At 40.2% G+C, this 20,511-nt stretch overlaps 1 protein-coding gene across 1 annotated transcript; it reads right to left on the bottom strand.

Annotated features, from left to right (window-relative positions):
• Window positions 1-1,571: 1,571 nt before the first annotated feature.
• On the bottom strand, window positions 1,572-9,292 carry AKAP4 (A-kinase anchoring protein 4). The gene is made up of 5 exons (XM_004434911.3): window positions 9,197-9,292; window positions 8,006-8,056; window positions 7,366-7,467; window positions 2,720-4,849; window positions 1,572-1,727 (listed from the first exon to the last, which is right to left on the bottom strand). The coding sequence occupies exons 1-5, from the start codon at window positions 9,290-9,292 to the stop codon at window positions 1,572-1,574; spliced, it is 2,535 nt and encodes an 844-aa protein (XP_004434968.1).
• Window positions 9,293-20,511: the final 11,219 nt, after the last annotated feature.

Below are 20,511 nucleotides of genomic sequence, written 5' to 3'. Positions count from 1 at the left end.
GCTGTGCTCAGAGAGGATTGAGTCATCAGAAATGCAGCCCTGGTCCCAGGATTTGTTTATTAAGGATTTTCTTCAAGGACAAAAAGAAGGATCTGTGGTGGCTCAGCTCCAGAGCTTTTCATGGGGTGGGGTGTGCCTGGAAAAAGTTTGATTAGCTTTCATCTGGGCTGGGGAGTTTTAAAGGTTCTGCTTTGAAGTGGCCTGCCTTGACTTCTAACTGGTCCAGACATTGTGGAAAAGTTGGCAAAGTTTGTCTCTGTGCCTCTTACCTCCCCCCAAAAGTGCCTCTCTGGGTCCCATACTCAGAGAACCTTGCTTTCAGTTTGGAAATGTATCAAGAGCACTTGCAACTGTGTTAGGATGGGCTTTGAGAAGTACAACTTCCTTCACGTAGTTACGTTTGTAACAAGATTCACCTTGTGCAAAGTACACTCACATCCATTCCTCTAGTTTAACCTCTAAACAGTAAGAGTCATTTTTGGCTACATTTTATAGATAAAGAAACAGGCTCAGAGTCTAGGTGACTCCATAAGGCCACGCAACTAATAAGAGGCAAAAGTTTTGACGTTTGAGTCCAGAAGAATGCCACATCCTGTGCTTGTTCTACTAGGCCACAAGCATCTCAAAGGTGCTAGGGTATGCCACAGGAAACTAGCTAAAAGAGGACGACATGGCTGAAACCACTGCCTTGATCTGATTGGCAATGAATTCTAGCATTGTGATTGACTTTTGAGAAGCATACAACAAATTTCAGAACTTAGTACTAGTCTCAAAGGAGACATTGGGATTCAGAAAGAGTGGCTAGGAGGAATTTACTGTTCTGTAGCTTTATTCTTGGAAAGTTTTTCTCTCAGACTGATGGAAGACAAGGAAATCTCATCAACTGAAGGAAATGACTTACAAGGAAGTTTTATTCACACATGGGGGAGGATCAGATCCCATTGTAGTTCTGGATACTATTTAGCCGTGTGCAGTGAACACTAGGGGTGTGTATGTGGCAAGAGGGGGCAACATCCACGGATAACATACTTTCTTCAGTTTGTTTTTCGTCTAAGCCAGCCCATCTGTAAACTCTTAACAGAGACCAACAAAGCTGCACCCTTGGGATTAGAAGAGGGATTATCAAGTTAGGTGGGCAATTCTGGGAGAAACAGGGAGGCCACACGTGGCAAAACTCTAAATAGAATGTGAACTGAAATTATTTGGACAAACCAGATTATTTAGGGACTTGGGCATGGGTTATAGCCCTGTGTCTTGGGTGCTCAGAAAATAACCCAGGGTAAGATCTGAACACAAGTCCAACACTGTATCACCAGTCCTTGGAGTTGGAACAGTTCCTCTCCCTTGAGTCAGATATAGCTGATGAAGAAAACAATGACAGTTTTTTTTTTTTATTCATGTTCTTGCCCAGCTCATTGGACACCCTGTGTTTGCACAGTCCAACTGCTCAGATGTATTGGGAAATACAATCGTGTAGAATGCAGTTCACCGGCTTCATGGTGGGGGTGCTCCAGCTGGGATGGAATGCTGCTGAGGGGAGTAAATGAAGAGGAGTCAAAGGAGTTGTTAGCTCACAGGTTAGTGAGCAGCCAGTCTAGCAGTTGTTTCCTAGCCATGTTTCCCACGGCTTCATCCAGTTGTCGTTCCTTGGCAAACCTCATGACCTCTTGAAGAAGATCTCCTACACTGTACCCCTTCTCTGCTGCCTTAGCTGAAACTTCAGGAAGCTGTGGAGAGAGCAGAGATAGCTTGAGTCACATGATGCTTTCAGAGAAGGGGCCCAGATGGATAAAGTAAACTATCCCTCACCCACCTTCCCTTCCATGATTCTAGGATTAGAGTAAAGCCTGCCACAGATCCAGGACTGGAGGCTGCTGACACGGCTCTCCTTTTTCCTTGACCCTCCTCTAATGACATAGATCAAAATGCCAAAGGTACTTTCTTTTTGAGCTTCAAAAAACAAACTCTGGAATCAATTGTGTTCACTAAATACTTCTCACCAGGTGCTGGATCCTTCAGTTAGTCTGTGCTGATTGCTAGGTCAAGGTTAGGGGTTGCCATTCTCCCACTTCCCTAAAAAAGTATGAGACTGGAAGTAGGCAGGATTGCCTATTTTATTTCTCTGGAATCCATCTAATGTAGGAAATGCAGCTATGGGGTATGTGTGTGTGTGTGTATATGTGAGAGAGAGGAAGAGAACTTACATGTGTATGAATGCTGGCCTCTGTGGGACTGGGGAGCAGGGCCAAGACTAGGGGGAGGCAAGTGAAGTGCCCAGGGCAAAGAACTTAAGCAGGCAAGTACTCTCAGGGCACTTGCAGGAACGGTGAGTTTGAGAAGAAGCTCCCTTTTTCTTTTTTTCTCTCTCTAGTCCTTTAAGGGCCTTCAAACTCAAAACTTGACTTAAAAATTGCTCCCTGATGTTTTACCAAATTGTTGAAAGGATCACTGATAAAAGGAGCTAATCTTACGCTCCTCCTTTTGGCGGAAATGCACTGGCCTTGAAGTGTCCAGAACTATTAACTAACTGGACACCCCAGTTAGTTAATAGTTCACCACTTTTGTGCCTTTTTATGAGGCGAGAGTAATTAATGAGGCACGTGGTAAAGAATAGACTTGAAAAAAAATTGGACTGCTCTTGGGCTCTAAGTACAATGCTGCCTCACTGCCCTTGCCCATTCTAACCCTCTTTCTTCTTCTGTCTTGTTGCATTGCTTACCTTCTCCAGTTGTCCATCATCATCTCCCATGAAGTAGAGCATGGGCACGTTAAACTGGGAGGCTGCAATCCACTGCAGGACAGCCTGGAGCTGCTTCTGCAAGTTACTTGTTGAGCACTGATTATTGACGATGACTTCAGGCCCAGGAGAGTCTTGATAGTTCTGTGACATTGCACCACTTTGACTACATCTGGAGCCACCGGCCTGGTTGTTCGCCGAGGCTGCTTGTTCTTCCAACTCAGCAAGGGCTGCCCCGTTGTTGCTATACTTAGCCATGATAAGGCACAGCTTCATCACAGATTCTACCAGTTGATCTATAAACTGCCGGTTCACTTGCTTCATCCCACCGATAAAGTCAAGTTCTTGATTCTCGTGGCATTGTTCTTCCCCTCTGTTAGACCGCTTGAACATGGAAGCTGCTTTGCTTGTGCTGGGCTCAGAATGCTTGTTCTCACCTTCGGATAGATCATCACAGTTGAAGGGGCTCTCACTAAGCAGTTTCTGAATCAGTGTTAGAACGATGTTTGACATATCCAGCTTCTGGGAGTCCGCCTGTTGATTCTCCTTTAGAGAGGTAGATGGTCCAGGAGCTCCACGAGATTCTAGGTGTTTCATTAAAAGAGCCTTGGCATTTTGGCCACTTCCACACTTTTCGTATTGGGCACTCTGAGCTGTATAGCTTTTGGTAGAACCAGGACAATCTTCTTCAAATGGATCTTTGCCCTTGGCCTGCTGGGTCAGATGGTACTGGATCAGCCTAAGGGCAGAGACAATCAAGTCCTTTGCCAGTGAATCTGTGGAAGGGCTGACTTTTTCTCTTTTTTCCTCCTTATTGGCACATGCTTTGCCAGCCATCTTGCCTTCATTCCCTTGCTTTTGGTTCCACATGGTCAGGCTCTCCTTGAGGATGTGTTCACTGACTTTCTCAGCACTGGTCAATGACTTGCACTGCTCTGGTTTCATTTTACCTTTGTCCCTCCCCTTCACCTCAGCTTTCTTGGCTGATAATTCAAGACTTTGGTTCTTTCCCCTGGGGTCATAGGACCCAGCTTTCAAGGATGCATACGACAGACTCTGAGATTTAATCTCCTTCTTCTCGCCAAGAAGGGCACTGACAAGGCGCTTCAGCATGGCCTCCATGATATCTGCAGCATTTTGCTTCCCGTGGTTGAACAGATTTCTCTTGACAGCTGTGACAAAGTCTGAGTCAGTCATCAGGACCCCAGTGATATTATGCAGGTTCTTCATGCAGGAATCAATCAAATCGGACACAATTTCCTTGGTGTGTTTTAACAACACCCTCTTCAGTACCACACAGGCTGGAATTGGCTTCCCAGAGCTATGCACTTTCAAGGTCTTCAAGACAGAGACCATCATGTCAGATGCTACCTGATTTGCATAAACCATGAGGCCTTTGCTAATTGAATCTGCAAATTCTTTGCTATCTTTTTGGCACATCTGTTTGTCTCCACTCTTGTTCTTGTTGGATAATTCACCATAAAGAAAGGTTTTCCGGCCAGCTTCTCTGCGCTCCTCCCCAGTGCCCCGCATTTCTGCAGAGGTCACTTCCACAGCATCACGGGCCATTTCAGAAGCGATCTTGCTCATAGCGCTGCGGGGGCTATTTTTCCCTTTGTCCCCAGAAGGTGGATAGATTGAATGATGAAAGCATTTGCTTCCGCTTTCCAACTTCTCCTTGATTTCCTTACGGGCCATCTGGATTACCAGAGAAGATAGTCGGTTGACATAGAAGGAAAGGTCATCCATAGAACATTCGCCATCAGGAGAGATAACTGCCCCCTGAGTGTTAGGAGATTTGGCTGAGGGAGTGGAAGGACTCTGGTTATTGTTGGTGTTTTTGGCTGCTGTCATTTCTAGATGTAGGCTTTGAGGTCCGTTGGTCACATAATCCAGGTTCAGTTGATCAGCATAGACTCTGTAGCAGTTCCCAGAGGGTAATTTGTGATGTTCCCCCTCTGTTTCTCCTACTTTATGTTTACAGCTAGAGGCCGAGGGGCTCAGTGCATGTTGGAAACCCAAGGCATACTTCTGGAGATCATTGAGAAGGCAACTGAAGACACATACGGGATCGGAGGGAGTTTGTTTGAAAAGGCACACAGATCCCTCCATCTAGAAAAAGAAGAACACCTATCCATAAGAGTTTGGATAGGCTACTTCTTTCCCTTATTTTATTTAGAAGATATCTCTTCTAAATCGCACAGACTAGGGATTTGGCCTTTAGAATTTTCATGGGAACATAACATACAATTATATCCACTAATACACTTTCAAGAACAAGTGGCAGCAACAAAAGCTCAGAGTATATACATTTGTACACTTAACTATACACAAGTGTTATCAATATGTTTGTCAATTTTATCTGAGTATTTGTGCTTATTTCAATATATGTCAAAAATGTGCCAATGAGTCTGTCATGTGTGTATATGCACATCAGTATAGCAATTCATGAGTGTGAACATCTCAATAGTTGTGAGAATGTGTCAGTCTGTATTGTTAGTGTGTGAAAATGTACCTGTGTGTATGTGTGTGCATATGTGTATGTCAATGCACATGTGTGACTGACTACGTGTAAGCATGTATAATAATGTGTTGACATCAATACCTATTGTATATGTTTACTGTATAGGCCAACATGCATGTTAGCATGTATATTTTATACATGTGTGAATGTAAAAATATGAGTGTGTATGTCAGTGTGTCTCTGAGTATGTAAATGAACAAGTGTCGATTTGAGTGATCTGCATATATGTTTATGATACAAATCCAATAGCATATATCATGCAACTATCAATGCATTTATATGTTAAAGCATAAATTCACATATTAACATATAATCTCATTAATATATTAATGTATAATGAATATATAATGTATAATATATTTATAAGTGTACATGTTAAAATATGACCAGATATAAATAGGTGATTGTATAATGACTGTGTATGTCAATAAATGGGGTATTAATTTATGTTATATTTATATGCTAGGTCAATGCTTGAGAATGTGTGTCAGTGTTGCACACACACTGGCATTTGAGTATATGTGTGAATACATGAGGGGATGTCATTGCATTTATCTCAATGTGTGTATCAATGTATACAAACATGAGTTAGTGAATATCTGTCACTTTAAGTTTGTACTTGTATATATCAACGTGAGGTATATTTATAAATGTGTATGCCTATACCTGAGTCTGTATGGTCATTATGTTTTGATCAAGGCTCGTGTGTGTTAACACGTATGAGATTATGTTTATGTATGGTGTGTCACATGTGGGCATGTCAATGCACCTGACTCTGTATAACTGTATATCTTTGTATATGCGTATGTCATTATTTATGAATAGGTCAATATATATAAGTTTGTTATATCAATGCTTGTATGTGTTTGTCAGTGTCACATGTAGCCAGGCATGTGTGTGTCATTGCTTGTATAAATCATTTTTTGTTAATGTATATAAATGTATATATCAATGTGTGTGTCACTTTGTGTAAATTTAGATGGGCATATATATATATATGCTTGTGACTGTGTATGCCCATGTCTGGATATGTGTGTTTGTGTTGTACACATCTTCCACTCAGCGCTAAGTACTGTTGCCCTCTTTGCCCCTTCCATTGCTTCATCTCCTCTCTTTTCACTGAATTCCTGGAAATGTGAGGTGATGATAAGGTCAACTTTTTGCAAATGGGCTTAAGTTACAATCAAGGAGATCTACATTGTGTGTAGGAAATATGGGCTGCTCTTTTAAAAATAAACACCAGGTATAATTTATCCCTTTCTTAAGACTCCAAAATGGAGTTGGCTACCCCCAACTGAACCCAAAACTCTTCGAAGAATATTTTGTAACTGGTTTTTCCTTCCTTAGGGGCAACTCGCATCACTCCAAAGGTGTCTGGGGCCATAAATGACGTTTCTGGTTATAACATGAGCCTAGGGACACAGAACAAGTAATATTTGACTCCTTTGTGCTAAAGCTGAATATACTATTCTAATACCAGCCACTCTAGGCTTGTAAGACTGTGAGGGTGACTTGTCATGTGCTCTAAGGCCCACCCCAGACAAGGAGCCTAACAGATATAATGCAGGATATTTACACAAAAACGAAAGGATTCTGTATGTGACGGTGGTGCGCAAGTCTAATTGCTTCTAACTTTATGCTACCCAACAGCCTGGGTAATCTCTTAGACGACAGGGTGGGGACCAGGCAACTACAGTTCTTGGTCATTGTGGATTCTCTCTGCTCCATATCCTTGTTCTTCATTGTCAGACGCTGGGCAATGTGGGGCACACAAGTCCATTACAAACCAGCAAAGAACATTGCAAAGGATCTTGCTTATAAGCCCGTATCTTTGTTAGGATAAGAATAACAAGATTCTGTTTGGAGTAGGTACCTGAAATCAAGAAAGGGCATTCTGAGCATCTGTGATTAGTGCCACTGTTAGATACCTGGGCATTGAACTTACCATGACTCTGAACTCAGGCTTGTGTTCTCTAGAATGTCATAGTATTCAAATTTATGGACCTGTTTGACAGTAGTTCTCTTACCATCTCTGTACCAGAGTCCTCAGACTCAGCATTGAGCTCTGGGAATTGGAAAGGGTGGACTCAGAGGCTAAGTATACCTTAGACTGGTCTTGCTTTTCAGTATCCTTGATCACAATAATCTCTTTTTCTTCCAGATTCTCCAGGTTTAAGTCATCTTCTGCACTGGAACCACCAGCATCCTATGGAATTAAGGGGCAAGATTATTATGAACAGTTGCTTTTTGAGACATCCCCAAGCTGCCCCCCTGGGCTACCACTTCGAAGCATAAGTGTCATGTCTCTTATTATCCTTTTCTTTCTGAAGGAGAGGTAGGCTTGTAATGCTAGCTAGTCTCTGAAGAATGAGATGAAGTTCCCTCCATAAATTAGTACTCCTCTCACCCCTGGGAGGTATTCACAAAGCTGTCAGTCTCAGGAACCATATCCATTAATCATCAACCTTTTGAACAGGGTTTTGTTTTTTTTTTTCACTTTTCTGATGCGCTATCTTCCATTCTTTCATCCCTACCAGCAACTTAAGTGGAGTTTAAAATGAAATTTCAAGAGTGACAGTAAATTCTGAACCAGGGATCTTGGGCACATGAGAATAATGGCTTTCCAACTGAGTCCCTTCCATCTTTTCACCCTCTGCCACAACCTTTCCCTTTCCTCATGCTGTCACTGAATTCTCAGCAGTTTCCCACCCATTCCAACTCTGAGGGGAGCAGAGAATACCCACCTTGGAAACTTTATCTTCCACAGTCAGGGTGGACACATCAACAAAGCATATCTGCATCAAATTAGGAGGGTGAATTTAGAAAAACTTTAGAGATAAGGCCATAATTCCTCTTTCTGGGACATGATAATAGCACCTACCTTACAGAGTTCTTGTGAGGATTGATTGAGATAGTGCATGCAAAGCTTTAGCAGAGTGTCTATACATAGTAAGTAATCAATAAACATTAATATTATGATTATTATTAGGCAGACAGAATCTTAGCACTACTATGTTTCCTAAATGAGGATACCTACCTGTTAGAGAGAGGCCCAAAATACAATATCCACACTTCTTGAGAAAACCGACACAAACTTAAAAGTGAAACATATTAGAACTTAATTCTCCTGGCTCCCAGTTTAGAGCATTTTCAACTACATTAGTATTCCCCAAATGTGGTATTTTTACTATTGATGCTGTAGAAGATTTTAGGTGGTACATGGATAAACATTTCTGTGTTTAATAGGTGCATTTTTTGTTGTTTATTAGGAAAAATACATACTAGAACATCAAACCTGTGACATTATGGATAATATTGCTTAGGGCGATGGCAATTTTTAAATGTAAGTCAATTTTAAAAACATCGCAGAAATACGTATTGAGTAAATAATAGTAGGAGTGGTACATGGTAGTTTTTGAGTGGTGGGACTGTGGGCATGTTTGTTTTTCTGATTTTTTTTTTCTAAGTTTAAATGCTGAGGATACATTTTAACTTTCTAACAAAAATAACAATAAATTTTGTTTAAAAGAAAAAAAATGTGAAGTACTATGCAAATCACTGGAAGTTTGGGAAACAGAGCATGAAGTATTTTGCCCTCCTAAGGGAGTCCCACCTTAGTGTAACTTACTAGTACCTAGGCAACATTATTATGACTTCAGAGATGTTAGTAATAGGGGCTGGTAACTGGGCAACTACCACACCCCCTCCCCTCTGGCTCCACCCTAGCCTTCCTTCCCCAGCTCCTTTACGTCACTCCTCATCCTGCCCCTTCCTTGATTTGTCCCTGTGTGATGTATAAACACACTGTTCCCCCACAGACCTTATTGAGCTTGGTTTCTTGGCGAAGTCACAGTATCACCCTCCACTAGGCTCCGGGATATGTATACCCATACCCCAATCCTTTCCGCTCCTCAGTAGGTTATTTTGTATCTTACCACTTTCCGGTCCTGATCTTGCTGTCCTGTCGGGCTGTAGAGATCTACCTTGCACACGCCCCGGCGGCTGTGTAACCAGTCAATATCATCAGACATCTGGAAAGAGAAAGAAAAGAAATCTGAAAGGCTTATATATGGTTTTTAGAAACTGGCTCAGTTTAGATAAGAATCTCTGGAGGGTTTCCTGAAACCCATCATCTTTGTGTTTTATGTAGGTTTAGGCTAGGAACTAGCGGGGTGAGCAGCGGCGGAAGGACACTCTGAAGTGTTTGAACTTGATGATCGGGATCATGATATTTTAGCACAATATATTCTCCTTTAATTTAGACTGCCCACACCAAGCATTTGGAACCATGAGAGTATCATATTAACTTGGGAGCACGCCAGTCAGGAAAAATGGCAGGCTGGGAAGCAAATTTAAGAGGACATCCAGAGACTGTGGGGGTTAGATTTAGTGATTTACTTCTACCCAACTGCACTAACTAAATCTCACCTGTCTCCACGTTTCTTTACGCACTCTTGGAAATCAAGTTCGGCTCATCCCCTTTAATTGAATTTTAGCTAACCCCAGTTTAACCAGAGTCTTTCTCATTACATTAAAGAAAGTGAAATTAGGTAAATAGCCGATACTAGGTAATTGTCACGTAGGGCTATTGGAAAAGACTAAGGTCAATACCAGTAGAGTGAATACATAGTCCTTTTTATTAAAACAACATATAAGTTTCCGACATATAGAAAAAGTCTCTGAAGGTTGAGAAAACTCAATCTAACAACCATTAATATCACCAAGAGACAAATGTCTGAGAGAAGACCAGATCCTGATCCCATAGGACCAAATTTAATTTTATTTTTAAAAGAAAAAATAATCTCTGCCGACTTCCTTCAACCCCCCTGCCACCTCCCACTCCCGCCTGGAACTAAAAGTAAAGAGAAAATGGCAGAAGCCACTGACTATTTTTTGCTATGTAAGACCTCGGATCTATGTTCAGGAAGACATAGTTAAGAGTTCAGTAGAATTATTTTGGTATTTGGGGCTTGAATTTGATTTCTTTTTAAAATTTAGTAAGAGAAACCTTTTTTGCCAAGTATTAGAGGGCTGTTGAATTCCTTTCCCCCAACTTCCTTCAAAATCTAGACCCCTTTAATCTCTAGCTTCCTCCCTCCCCCCTTCCTCCTCTCTTCCCCACCCTCCCTCCTTCCTTGCCTCCCTCTCTCCTTTCCTCTTTCTCCCTCTCTCTCTTCCTCCCTCCCTCAGTCTCCCTTCTCTCTCCTCCCTCCCTCTCTTTCTCCCTTCCTCCCACTCTCATTCCTCCATTCTCCCTCCCTCTCTCTTTCCATGTCTCTCTCTCTCTCAACATTTTTATAACAGTTATCCTCTGATGGCTATTCTTTCACATGATAATACTACATCCCTACCCTTTACCATTCCCTCAAGATCTTTTTGGGCTCTCCTTTCAAGAATCTCTACAAATCCCTGAAAAAGATTTAGGAAAAGGCTTCCCACACTCTCAGAAGAGGTTTTTTTTCCCCCCAAGAGCTAGAGATCACTAGCCTAGAAAAAAAAGAGGGAGGCATAGAGGTCCCTCATGTGATTTGGATATAGTCTCAGTCCAAATCCAAAAGAACTGTGAAAAAAATAAAATTTATGAACTTATTACCTTGATAATGAAGTTGTTTTAGACTTTTGGCTGAAAACGTGTCACCCAGAAGGGAGATGTGCCCCTTTAGATGGAACTGGGCTGTGCCAAGTTCTTGGGCACCTGCAGCTGGCTGCCACCCCCGTCAGCTGTTGGACAAGACTGAGGGGCCAGGATTTTCCCTGCTGCTTTTGACCCTGGGGTGTGTCAACACAGTTTGTTGGGTCACAATGCCTGAAACTGTAGCAACCTCAGCAAAGGTGTGGCAGGCTGGCTAACTCAGTAGCCCTTCAGATCAAAAGCACATCAGGTTGTCTGCTGTATGACAAACTTTTTCTGTTCTCTCTAGGAGGTTACACATATTTCTTTTGCATTATGTTCAGTTTTCAACCCTTTGAGACCTCCTTTCTCTTTCCTCTTCTTCTTAGACTTCCAGAACCATCTAATCATATTAGTTACTCGTTTAGTGGAGGTCTGTAATTTTCATATACAGAATTACCACCAGCCTTTGTGAATGAAACAGTATTAATTTTCACATCTTAGCTTATTTCTCTTTGGATTTCCCACTAGAGATTCAGAATTTTGTGGCAAGAGATCTTTGGGTTTATGTAGAAACAGAGAAATGTTAATCAAAGCCCTTTCTGGGAATCCTGAATAAAAGTATGAAAATAGAAAGTTGGAGGCTGCCTTAGTAGCTTCTGTGGTTTCGCCTCACCCTCAAGACACCCTCTTAGCCGGTCAAAAAGAAATCAGAAGATGCCCCTACCTTTGTAGTACCAGAATAGGCTATTTTGTAGGACCGTGGAATAATTTTTTTCTTGTCAATTTGGATGCTGTGATGACCCTTCCAGTCTGACCCAAGATGTTACTTCTTTCCTCAACCCTCCATACTTTCCTAAAGCCTTGACAACCAGCTGGTACCAGAACTTCTATTTCATGACATCGCTGTTCCTATACACAACAGTGACAGCACAAAGTAGGAGGCTCTATCTTAGGATTCTGGGTGTCTAACTGGTCCAGCAAGCTCTAGCCTTCATCATGAGACATAATTAGCCCCCCAAAAAAGCCAATCCACTTGGGACGGCGTCAGCCTTTCATAGACTCCTCAAGCCGTGAAAGAACTTGAGTCCCACTTATTCTTTTCCATTATCGCCAGTGCTGGCTTGCTGGCTACAGTATTCTTTAGAGGATTATGCATTACACTTTGAGATGCCCTCAGTTTAGCCCCACTTTGAAACATTAGCCCACAATCAGATGGTTCTCCCTGTGCCCAAGTCTCATCTCATTTTCCCGTTGTCCTTTCTCCACATGCCTCCACTTTAACCTCCTGCATGTGAATAAATGCATTTGAATTAAAAATCAGTTGAGATGACCACCTAAATAATAAAATTTCATATTCTTGGTTCTACCTCCATTCTTCTTTTCCTTGCTGCCCCTGAGATTGCTTGTCTTAACCCTTGCTGTACAATTTTGATCTTGTTTGTTCTTGGCATCAAAGAGAAACAGAGCTGGACATTTGTTAAAAGGTGGCAAGACAGATTTTATTCAGACGACTACAGTAGGAGAGAGAGACTTCAGATGAATAGAGCTCAACTCCACTGAAACAAAAGGCAGGAGGCTTTATAAATGTGGAGATGTGCTAAAGGAAAAGTACTGAGGGAAAGTGTGGGGAGGTTGATCAGTGTGATCAGGGCATCTGTATTTGCTAACTGGTACTTATCAAAGTTAGGCTCCTACCTTTGTATAGAGACTTGGAGACAAGGGCCCTGTCTTTCTTGATGATTACATTTCAAAGGGACGGGTCCCAGGTCCTTGTGACAGACATTCCTGGGTTATAGAAGATACATCTCAAAGGGACAGACAAAGGATTTACAATCACAAGTTTTCTAAAGTAAATGCTCTAAGAAAAGGGAGGTCGGGGGGCTCTAGTCAGGTTTTGGCTAAGACAACACTGTCAAATTCTTTTGACAGTGTTGAACTTTCTCAGGCAGACATTTTAAGGAGGCTAGGGTCATCATCCTAGACATGGCCTTGAGCTGATAGAAACTATGCTAGTATTTGTTCAAGTCTCTTAAGATAGGGAGACAATAGAATTGTTTGTGCTGAAAGTTGCAGTTCTTATAGGCCAAGGTTGAGGCCTAGTTGAGAAGAGGTCTCAGAGAAGCCTGACTATATAAAATTATCATGTTGTATACTTTAAATATATATAATTTTTACTAAAAAATAAATTTTGTTCAAGGAGGGAGTCTTTGTCGGTGGTGATGAACTAAAATCCAGAGTACAGAACCTGTTTTTTCTATACCACCCTTTTATCAAGGGGAACTTTGGATGATTAAAGAAAAAGGTAGAGCTCCTGTGTCTGGCTCATGTCTGTGGAATAAGAAGCAAAGCAAAAGATTGTTTATTTATTCTTCAAGCACAAGAATGTATATCCCTGAGATAAAAAATAATCAAAAAAACAAAAAAGCCTCTATGTTCTCCCAGCCCGGAAGGGAACAACCATGATCTGGGCCTGGAAAATGTCTTACCAAATCCCCTAAATGACAAAGAGAGAACTATTACAGATGATTAGAGCCCTGTCCCATGGCACCCCAATCCTGTCATCCTGGAGGCTAACCAGGAGCAAACAAGAGCAGCATTTGGGTGGGAAACAAATTGACAAAAATGTAAGGAGGCTCAGTCATGGGTAATAGTATATCCACTGCCTCTTCTTTCTCTTTAGAGGCTGAGACTCTGAAACTGGCCTCTACCGACTAGAGGTGGGGATAGATGGGGGAGAAGGGATGTTCAAAGAGTCAAAAGAAGAAATATGCTACGTCAGTGTGTGAATATGTGTGAAGTAGTACGCAGTTAGGTTGGCCTTTAAGAGCCAAATATAGAGATGTTACACACAGAAGCTTTGGTCATCATTTTTTTTTCTAACCATCATCATCCATTTTCTAACCTTGTTTATCCTACACAAACATCTTCTCTTCCACACAAACTTGTGAATAATTGTACAAATCAACACTTTAAATATGCTTTCAGTTTGCATTTGGTTTGAAAAGTCAGTTAAGATAATAAAAATGGGACCTCTGTTTGTAATGCAATTACGAATAATGGCAAAATGAAATTTAAATGAACTGAACTATCAGCCTTCATAAAATTACTGTCTGCCTGTTAGTCCCAATAAGGACCTTCCAGCCTCTGATTTAGCCTACCTAATTCAGTTTATGTGATGACTACGACCATTTACAAAATGGGCAGTGATGCCAGCGATTATCGGACATTATTTATCATGGACCAATACAAACGGGAACTCCATTTCTTTTTCTCCTGAATTGTTTTCCAGCCATGAGAATGCACAACGTCATTTAGAGCAGCTTCATGCAACCATGCTAAAGTGAAAAATTAGATAGTTATTCTGAACATCTCGGCAATGGTGCTGCATAATTACTTCTGTCAAGTATTTATGTTATGTCTGTATGTACATATCTGTCTGTCCTTTCCTATGAGTGATTGAAGCAGTGGAGGGAGAAAATAAAAGACTTTTGAAAGTTATAAACATTCTCTTTTTTTTATTTCAAAGGGCAGCTGTTAGAGGAAAGCGGACTCTTAGATATGTTGGGGTTTCCTTTTAGGCAGGGGATTAAGTAGGCAGCTAAGCTCTGTTCTATTGCCTTGTTGTAGAAAATGACTTACAGCTGTTTTTGAGGAGTGGGCTTGGCTTGGCAGTGGCCATTTCTGCTTAGGCTCCTCCCTCTTATAATTGTCAAATTTCCCTCCTCCAATTTCCTATAACATTTGCTTACTGTCTGTATAATTCATCTGACATTTACTAGATCTGGTCCTATAGAGTTAATTAATTTTTCGTATTCCTGGATCACTACAATGAAAGCCTGGAGGGCAGGTTCTCTGTGTCTTTCTCATTGTATCTGCCACGATGCTGGGCACACAGCTGGGCTCAAGAAACAAATGATGGCTTTGGAATTTCAGGCAGGAAATATCAGAAGCCAGAGTCATGGACTCTGTAATAATGACAAAAAACTTGGTTACCTATTTAAGTGGGCAGCCTTCTTCTCAGAGCAATAATTGTCACACTTTAGTGTGCCTCAGAATCACCCAGAGGGCTTGTTAAAACAGATAGTTGGGCCCCATCCCAGAGTCTCTAATTCTGCGGGTCTGGAGTGGCGCCTGAAAATTTGCCAGGTACTGTGTTTTACATGTATTATCTCATTAAATTATCACACAGCCTTATGAAATGGGTACTATTTTAATCCCGATTTTATTAATGTGTAGCTGGAGCGCAGAGGCCATTTGGCCGGTGGTTATGACGAGATCCGGCGCTAGCCACTTCCATCATCTTGCGGGGTGGGGGGTGTGTGTGTGTGTGTGTGTGTGTGCCGTGATTAGGACGCCTTTTCTTTCTTCTAGCGTACGAAGATGCAGGAGATAAATTCCCTGAGAAAAAGAAAAGTATAAAGGGTACCTATTCTGATCTTTTGGCCCCATCTGGTGGTTTCAAGTCTGATTGAACAAAGTGTGGAGCCGTTAACTCCCCCTGCTGGTGAGAATGGTGGGGTCGGTCCGGCCGCCTCTGAGATCGTCTTTCTTAAGCGGTTTTTTCTGAGGCGGTTTTTTCTGAGGCGGTTTTTTTTGAGGCGGTTTTTTCTGAGGCGGTTTTTGTGGAGGTGGTTATTCTGAGGCGGTTACTCTGAGACGGTTAGTACCCTCTCCCTCTGCTCCTCACCTGTGTTTTGTTTTGTTTTGTTTCCGTTTCCGACTGGTGGAGAGCTCCTTCCCAATGCGTAGCTTTTGTTCCAGTCTATCTATGGCTTGTTAAAGGTACAACATGTTTTTCTAGACATTAAGAGAGCCTTTTGCCTTACATATACAAATATATAAATGTATCCAGTGTCAGAGCTGGAGATGTGGCTGAGGGAACTTGTTAATCAGAATTTTTTTTTTTTCCTGTCAAACCAACAAACTTGTCTCCAACATCTGACAAAAAGTACATAAATATAGTATTAATTGGTGACCAAGTTTTTATCCTTCCCTCCAGATAGTATCTTTATCAGTGAATTAATGTTTCAAAGAAGGACCATGGAGGAGAGGAAGGGGATCTGGACGCTTGAAGCCTTTCAGATTTCCTCCTAGCACTTGTAGGCATCCTCCCCCCAACACACACCCTTAAGGATCCCCTTGGTTTTAGGGACATTAAAATGTGAAGACTGGCCTAGTCTTCAGCTTTGTCCTGTAGTTGCCCCATGGGGATGCCAGGCTTAGACCTCTGTGCCTGTTGCTCTCAAATCGAGATGGTAAATGAGGGTAGTGAGTTCATGGGGCCGCTAGAAGGTCGCAGCTGCTTGGAAAATGTGTTTCCACACAGTACAAGATCACCCCATACAAAATACTGTTTTGCCAAGGCATTCTTCAAATTAAAAGGGAAATTGATGATTCCTCCCTGTTAGGATCACTCCTATTCTAAAAGTGGCATTTTTGTGTATGTTATATTTATTGATACATTTCCTTAATAGGCCCATCATAAAGATGTGTGTAGTTTCAAGGAAAGCAGTGCCTGTCCAACTCTCTGTATAGAACCTAACAGTGGCTCGTGTACTTAGACACCCAATAATTACACTTGGTGGTGTTGGAGTGATTATGACAATAGTCATTGTGTTGACAATAATAGTGTGTTAACAACACGTGTCCTCTGATATCCTTAGCAGTTTTATATTCACCTTGCTTTGGCAGTTATCACACTCTGTCTTGTGTTGTAACTTCATAATGAGCTTTGTCTTTCCAAATACAGAAATGCTTGAGGAGAATCACTGTGTTTTACTCATTTTCATTTACCCTGCAAGGCATGGCACTAGGCTCATATATATTAGTAAGTGCTTAAGGATATTTACATACTTGAAAATTAATGTGTACACCTGAAACTAATATGATGTTATATGTCAATTGTATCTCAGTAAAAAAAAAAGAAAGAAAATTAGTGGTAATGGTTGTTCAAGAGTTGCTATGCCCAGAACCATTAGAAGTGCTTGGCCATGGCAAGAACATTGGACCACCTTGGTCCAAACTGCCTGGCTTATTGCAATAATTTCCTAACTGGTTCCACTGAGTCTTTTCTTGCCTTCTTCAACAGATTTTTCTTTTAAAGAACTAATATATTTTATTAGCCATTGTTATTTTTTTTATAACAGCTTTATTGAAATACAATTCAAATACCATATAATTCACCCATTAAAGTGTACAATTCAATGATTTTAGTATATTCACAGAGTTGTGCAACCATCACCATAATCAATTTTACAACATTTTCATCACTAAAAAAAGAAACGTCATACCCTTTAGCTATCACACCCCAGCTTCCCCAACCCTATACCTCCCCAGCCTTAGGCAACCACTAATCTATTTTCTGTCTTTACAGATTTTCCTATTCTGGACATTTAATACAAGTGGAATCACACAATATGTGGTCTTTTGTGACTGACTTCTTTCACTTAGCATAACTTTTCTCAGTAAAGAGTTGTGACAACAAGTGTGAAATGTTGTTTGTGAGGGAAGCTCATTAGAGACTCAGTGCCAAGAGTTTTTACTGGGGGCTGCTCCTGCAGGCACCCTCTGCCTAGCACATACCCAAACTCCAGAGTCTCAGGAGGAAAGCTGGTGTTCACCATAAACCATATTGTTTGCACAGTTAAGGTACAGTGAGCTACTCTTATCAGTTAGGGTGGTGGGAACCCTCCCCAAATCCAACCTGGGGAGTCCTCCCCAGATCCTAGCCAAGGGCCAACCTTGTCAGCAGGATTTTCAAACAATAGCATTCTCAGACCCGCTGTGTTTACTCTTTTCTTCACAGATTTTGATAGGGATCACGTTGACTCTGTAGATCAATTTGAGGAGGATTGCCATCTTAACAATATTAAGTATTTCAATCGATGAACATGGATGTCTTTACATTTATTTAGGTCTTTAATTTCTCTGTGATGTTTTGTGGCTTTCAGTGTAAAAGTCTTGTACTTCTTTCATTAAATTTATTTCGAAGTATTTTATTCCTTTTGATGCCATTGTAAGTGGAATTGTTTTCTTAATTTCATTTTCAGATGTTTCCTTGCAAGTGTATAGAAATACAATTGAGTTTTATATATTGATCTTGTATCCTGCAACCTTGAGCTCGTTTATTAGCTCTAATAGTTTTCTTGGTTGTGTGTGGATTCCTTAGCCTGTTATATGGTGGATTATGTGGATTGGTTTTTTTGAACCAGCCTTGCATCCCTGGAATAAACCTCACTTGGCCATGGTATATAATACTTTTTATATATTGCCAAATTCTGTTTGCTAACATCTTGCTAAAGGTTTTGCATCTATTTTTATGAGGGATATTGGTCTGTAGTTTTCTTTTTTCCTACTGTCTTTGTATGATTTTGGTATCACGGTAAAAGTGTTCTCATATGAATTGGAAAATGTTCCTTCCTCTTCTGTTTTCTGGAAGAGATGGTGTAGAATTGGTATTAATTATTCTTTAAACGTTTGGTTTATTTCTCCAGTGAAATCATCTGGATCTGGAGACTTATTATTTTTTTTTTTTTTGGAATTTTAAAATTACAAATTGAATTTCTTTAAAAGTATGGAGCTAGTCAAATGATGTATTTTATATTGGGTGTATTGTGGAAGTTTGTGATTTCCAAGGAATTTGTCCATTTCAATTAAATTGTCAAATTCACGTGTGGAGAGTTCATAGTATTCCCTTAATATGCTTTTGATGTCAGTAAGGTCTGTAGTGATAGCCTTTGTTTCATTTCTGATATTGCTAATTTGTGTCTTATTTCTTTGTCAGTCTTGCTAGAGGTTTGTCAATTTTATTGATCTTTTCAAAGAACCAGTTTTTTGTTTCATTGATTTTCACTATTGGTTTTTCTGTTTTAAATTTCATAAATTTCTGCTTTTATCTTTCTTATTTCCTACCTTATGCTTGCTTTGGATTTATTTTGCTCTTCTTTTTCTAGTCTTGAGGTGGAGCTTAGATTATTGACTTTTAGACTTTTCTTCTTTTCTAATATAAGCAGTTAGGGCTATAAATTTTCCTTTCAGCACTGCTTTTGCTGTGTCCCACAAATTTTGATACATTATATTTTCATTCTCATTCAGTTCAACGTATTTTTTGATTTGCCTTAAGACTTCGTCTCTGATTGATAAGATGTGTTGTTTAGTTTCTAAGTGTTTGGGGATTTTCCCGTTATTTTTGTTATTGATTCCATTGTTGTCAGAGAGCACACTCAGTTATGATTTTAATTCTTTTATATTTGCTGAGGTTTGTTTTATGATTGAGGGTATGGTCTATTTTGGTAAGTGTTCCATGGGAGCTTGAAAGAAATGTGTATTCTGATGTTATTGGGTGGGGTGCTCTATAAATGTTGATTAGATTCTGATATTGATGGTGTTGTTAAGTTCTTTTATATTCTTGCCAATTTTTTTTATCTAGTTGTTCTATCAATTATTGAGATGAAGTTTTGAAGTCTCCAACTATAAATGTGGGTTTGTCTATTTCTCCTTTCAGTTCTATCAGATTTTGCCTCATGTATTTTGCAGCTCTGTTGGTTGGTGCATACACATTTAGGATTTCTGTGCCATCTTGGAGGATTGACCCTTTTATCATTATATAATATTCTTCTCCATCCCTGGTAATTTACTTTGCTCTGAAGTTTACCTTATCTGATATTAATATAGCTATTCCTGCCTTTTAAAAATTAATGTATATATGGTGTATCTTTTTCCATTTTTTTATTTTCAACCTACTTATATCATTGTATTTGAAGTGTTTCTTGTTGACAACATATCATTGGATCATATTTTTGAATCCACTCTGCCAATCTCTATCTTATTATTCCTCTACTTAAATGATTTACATTTCCTGTGATTATTGATCTGTTAGGGCTTCAGGCCACCAATTTATTTTTTGTTTTCTGATTATTCCCTCTGTTTCTCATTTATATGTTTTCTTTTTCCTGCCTTCCAGTTACTTGAACATTCTTTTGAATTCCATTTTGATGTATCTATAGTATTTTTGAGTGTATCTCTTTGTATAGCTTTTTTAGTGCATGCTCGAGGTATTACATTATGTATACAGAACTTATCACAGTCTACTGGAGTTCACATGTACGAGTTTGAGGGAGGTGTAGAAACCTTTTCTGTACCCTCCTCCATCTATATTATTGTTTTAAACATTTCCTCTACATACGTTGAGAACCACATCAGACAGTGTTATAATTTTAGGTATAATTGTCAAACAGTAATTAAGAAAAAAGCATCAGAAGGAAAATCCATTGTATCTACCTACATTTTTGCTCTTTCCACTGTTCTTTCTTCCTGATGTTACAAGGTTCCTATTACCATTTTTTTCTACTTTGTGAACTTTCTATTCTTTTAAGGTGGGAATCTGAGAATGACTTGATTTCCCCTTCACTCCTGAAGGATATTTTTCTTGGATATAGAATTCCAAGTTGACAGTTCTTTTCTTTTAGTACTTTGAAAATATTGTGTTGCCTTCTTCTGGCCGGCATGGTTTGTGATGAGAAATCCATTCTCATTCAAAAAAAATTTGCCCCTATTAGAAAGGTATCTTTTCTCTTTTGCTGATATCAAGGTTTTTACCTTTGTCTTTAGTTTTCAGAAGTTTAATTATGATGTGTC

Source organism: Ceratotherium simum, chromosome X (genome assembly GCF_057802395.1).
Source record: "Ceratotherium simum simum isolate JZ-2026a chromosome X, ASM5780239v1, whole genome shotgun sequence".
NCBI classification, from domain to species: Eukaryota; Metazoa; Chordata; class Mammalia; order Perissodactyla; family Rhinocerotidae; genus Ceratotherium; species Ceratotherium simum.
Note: the sequence above shows the minus strand (reverse complement) of the source record. Positions and strands in the feature narration are given on the sequence as shown.

Bases quoted from the DNA above. Each gene is read 5' to 3' on its own strand.
- AKAP4 (XM_004434911.3), bottom strand. From the start codon at position 9,292: ATGTCTGATGATATTGACTGGTTACACAGCCGCCGGGGCGTGTGCAAG. The intron at 7,468-8,005 runs GTGGGTATTCTC...TTAATTCCATAG, and splicing joins TGGAAGATAAAGTTTCCAAG to GATGCTGGTGGTTCCAGTGC. The intron at 4,850-7,365 runs GTATACTTAGCC...TTCTTTTTCTAG, and splicing joins AAAAGCAAGACCAGTCTAAG to ATGGAGGGATCTGTGTGCCT.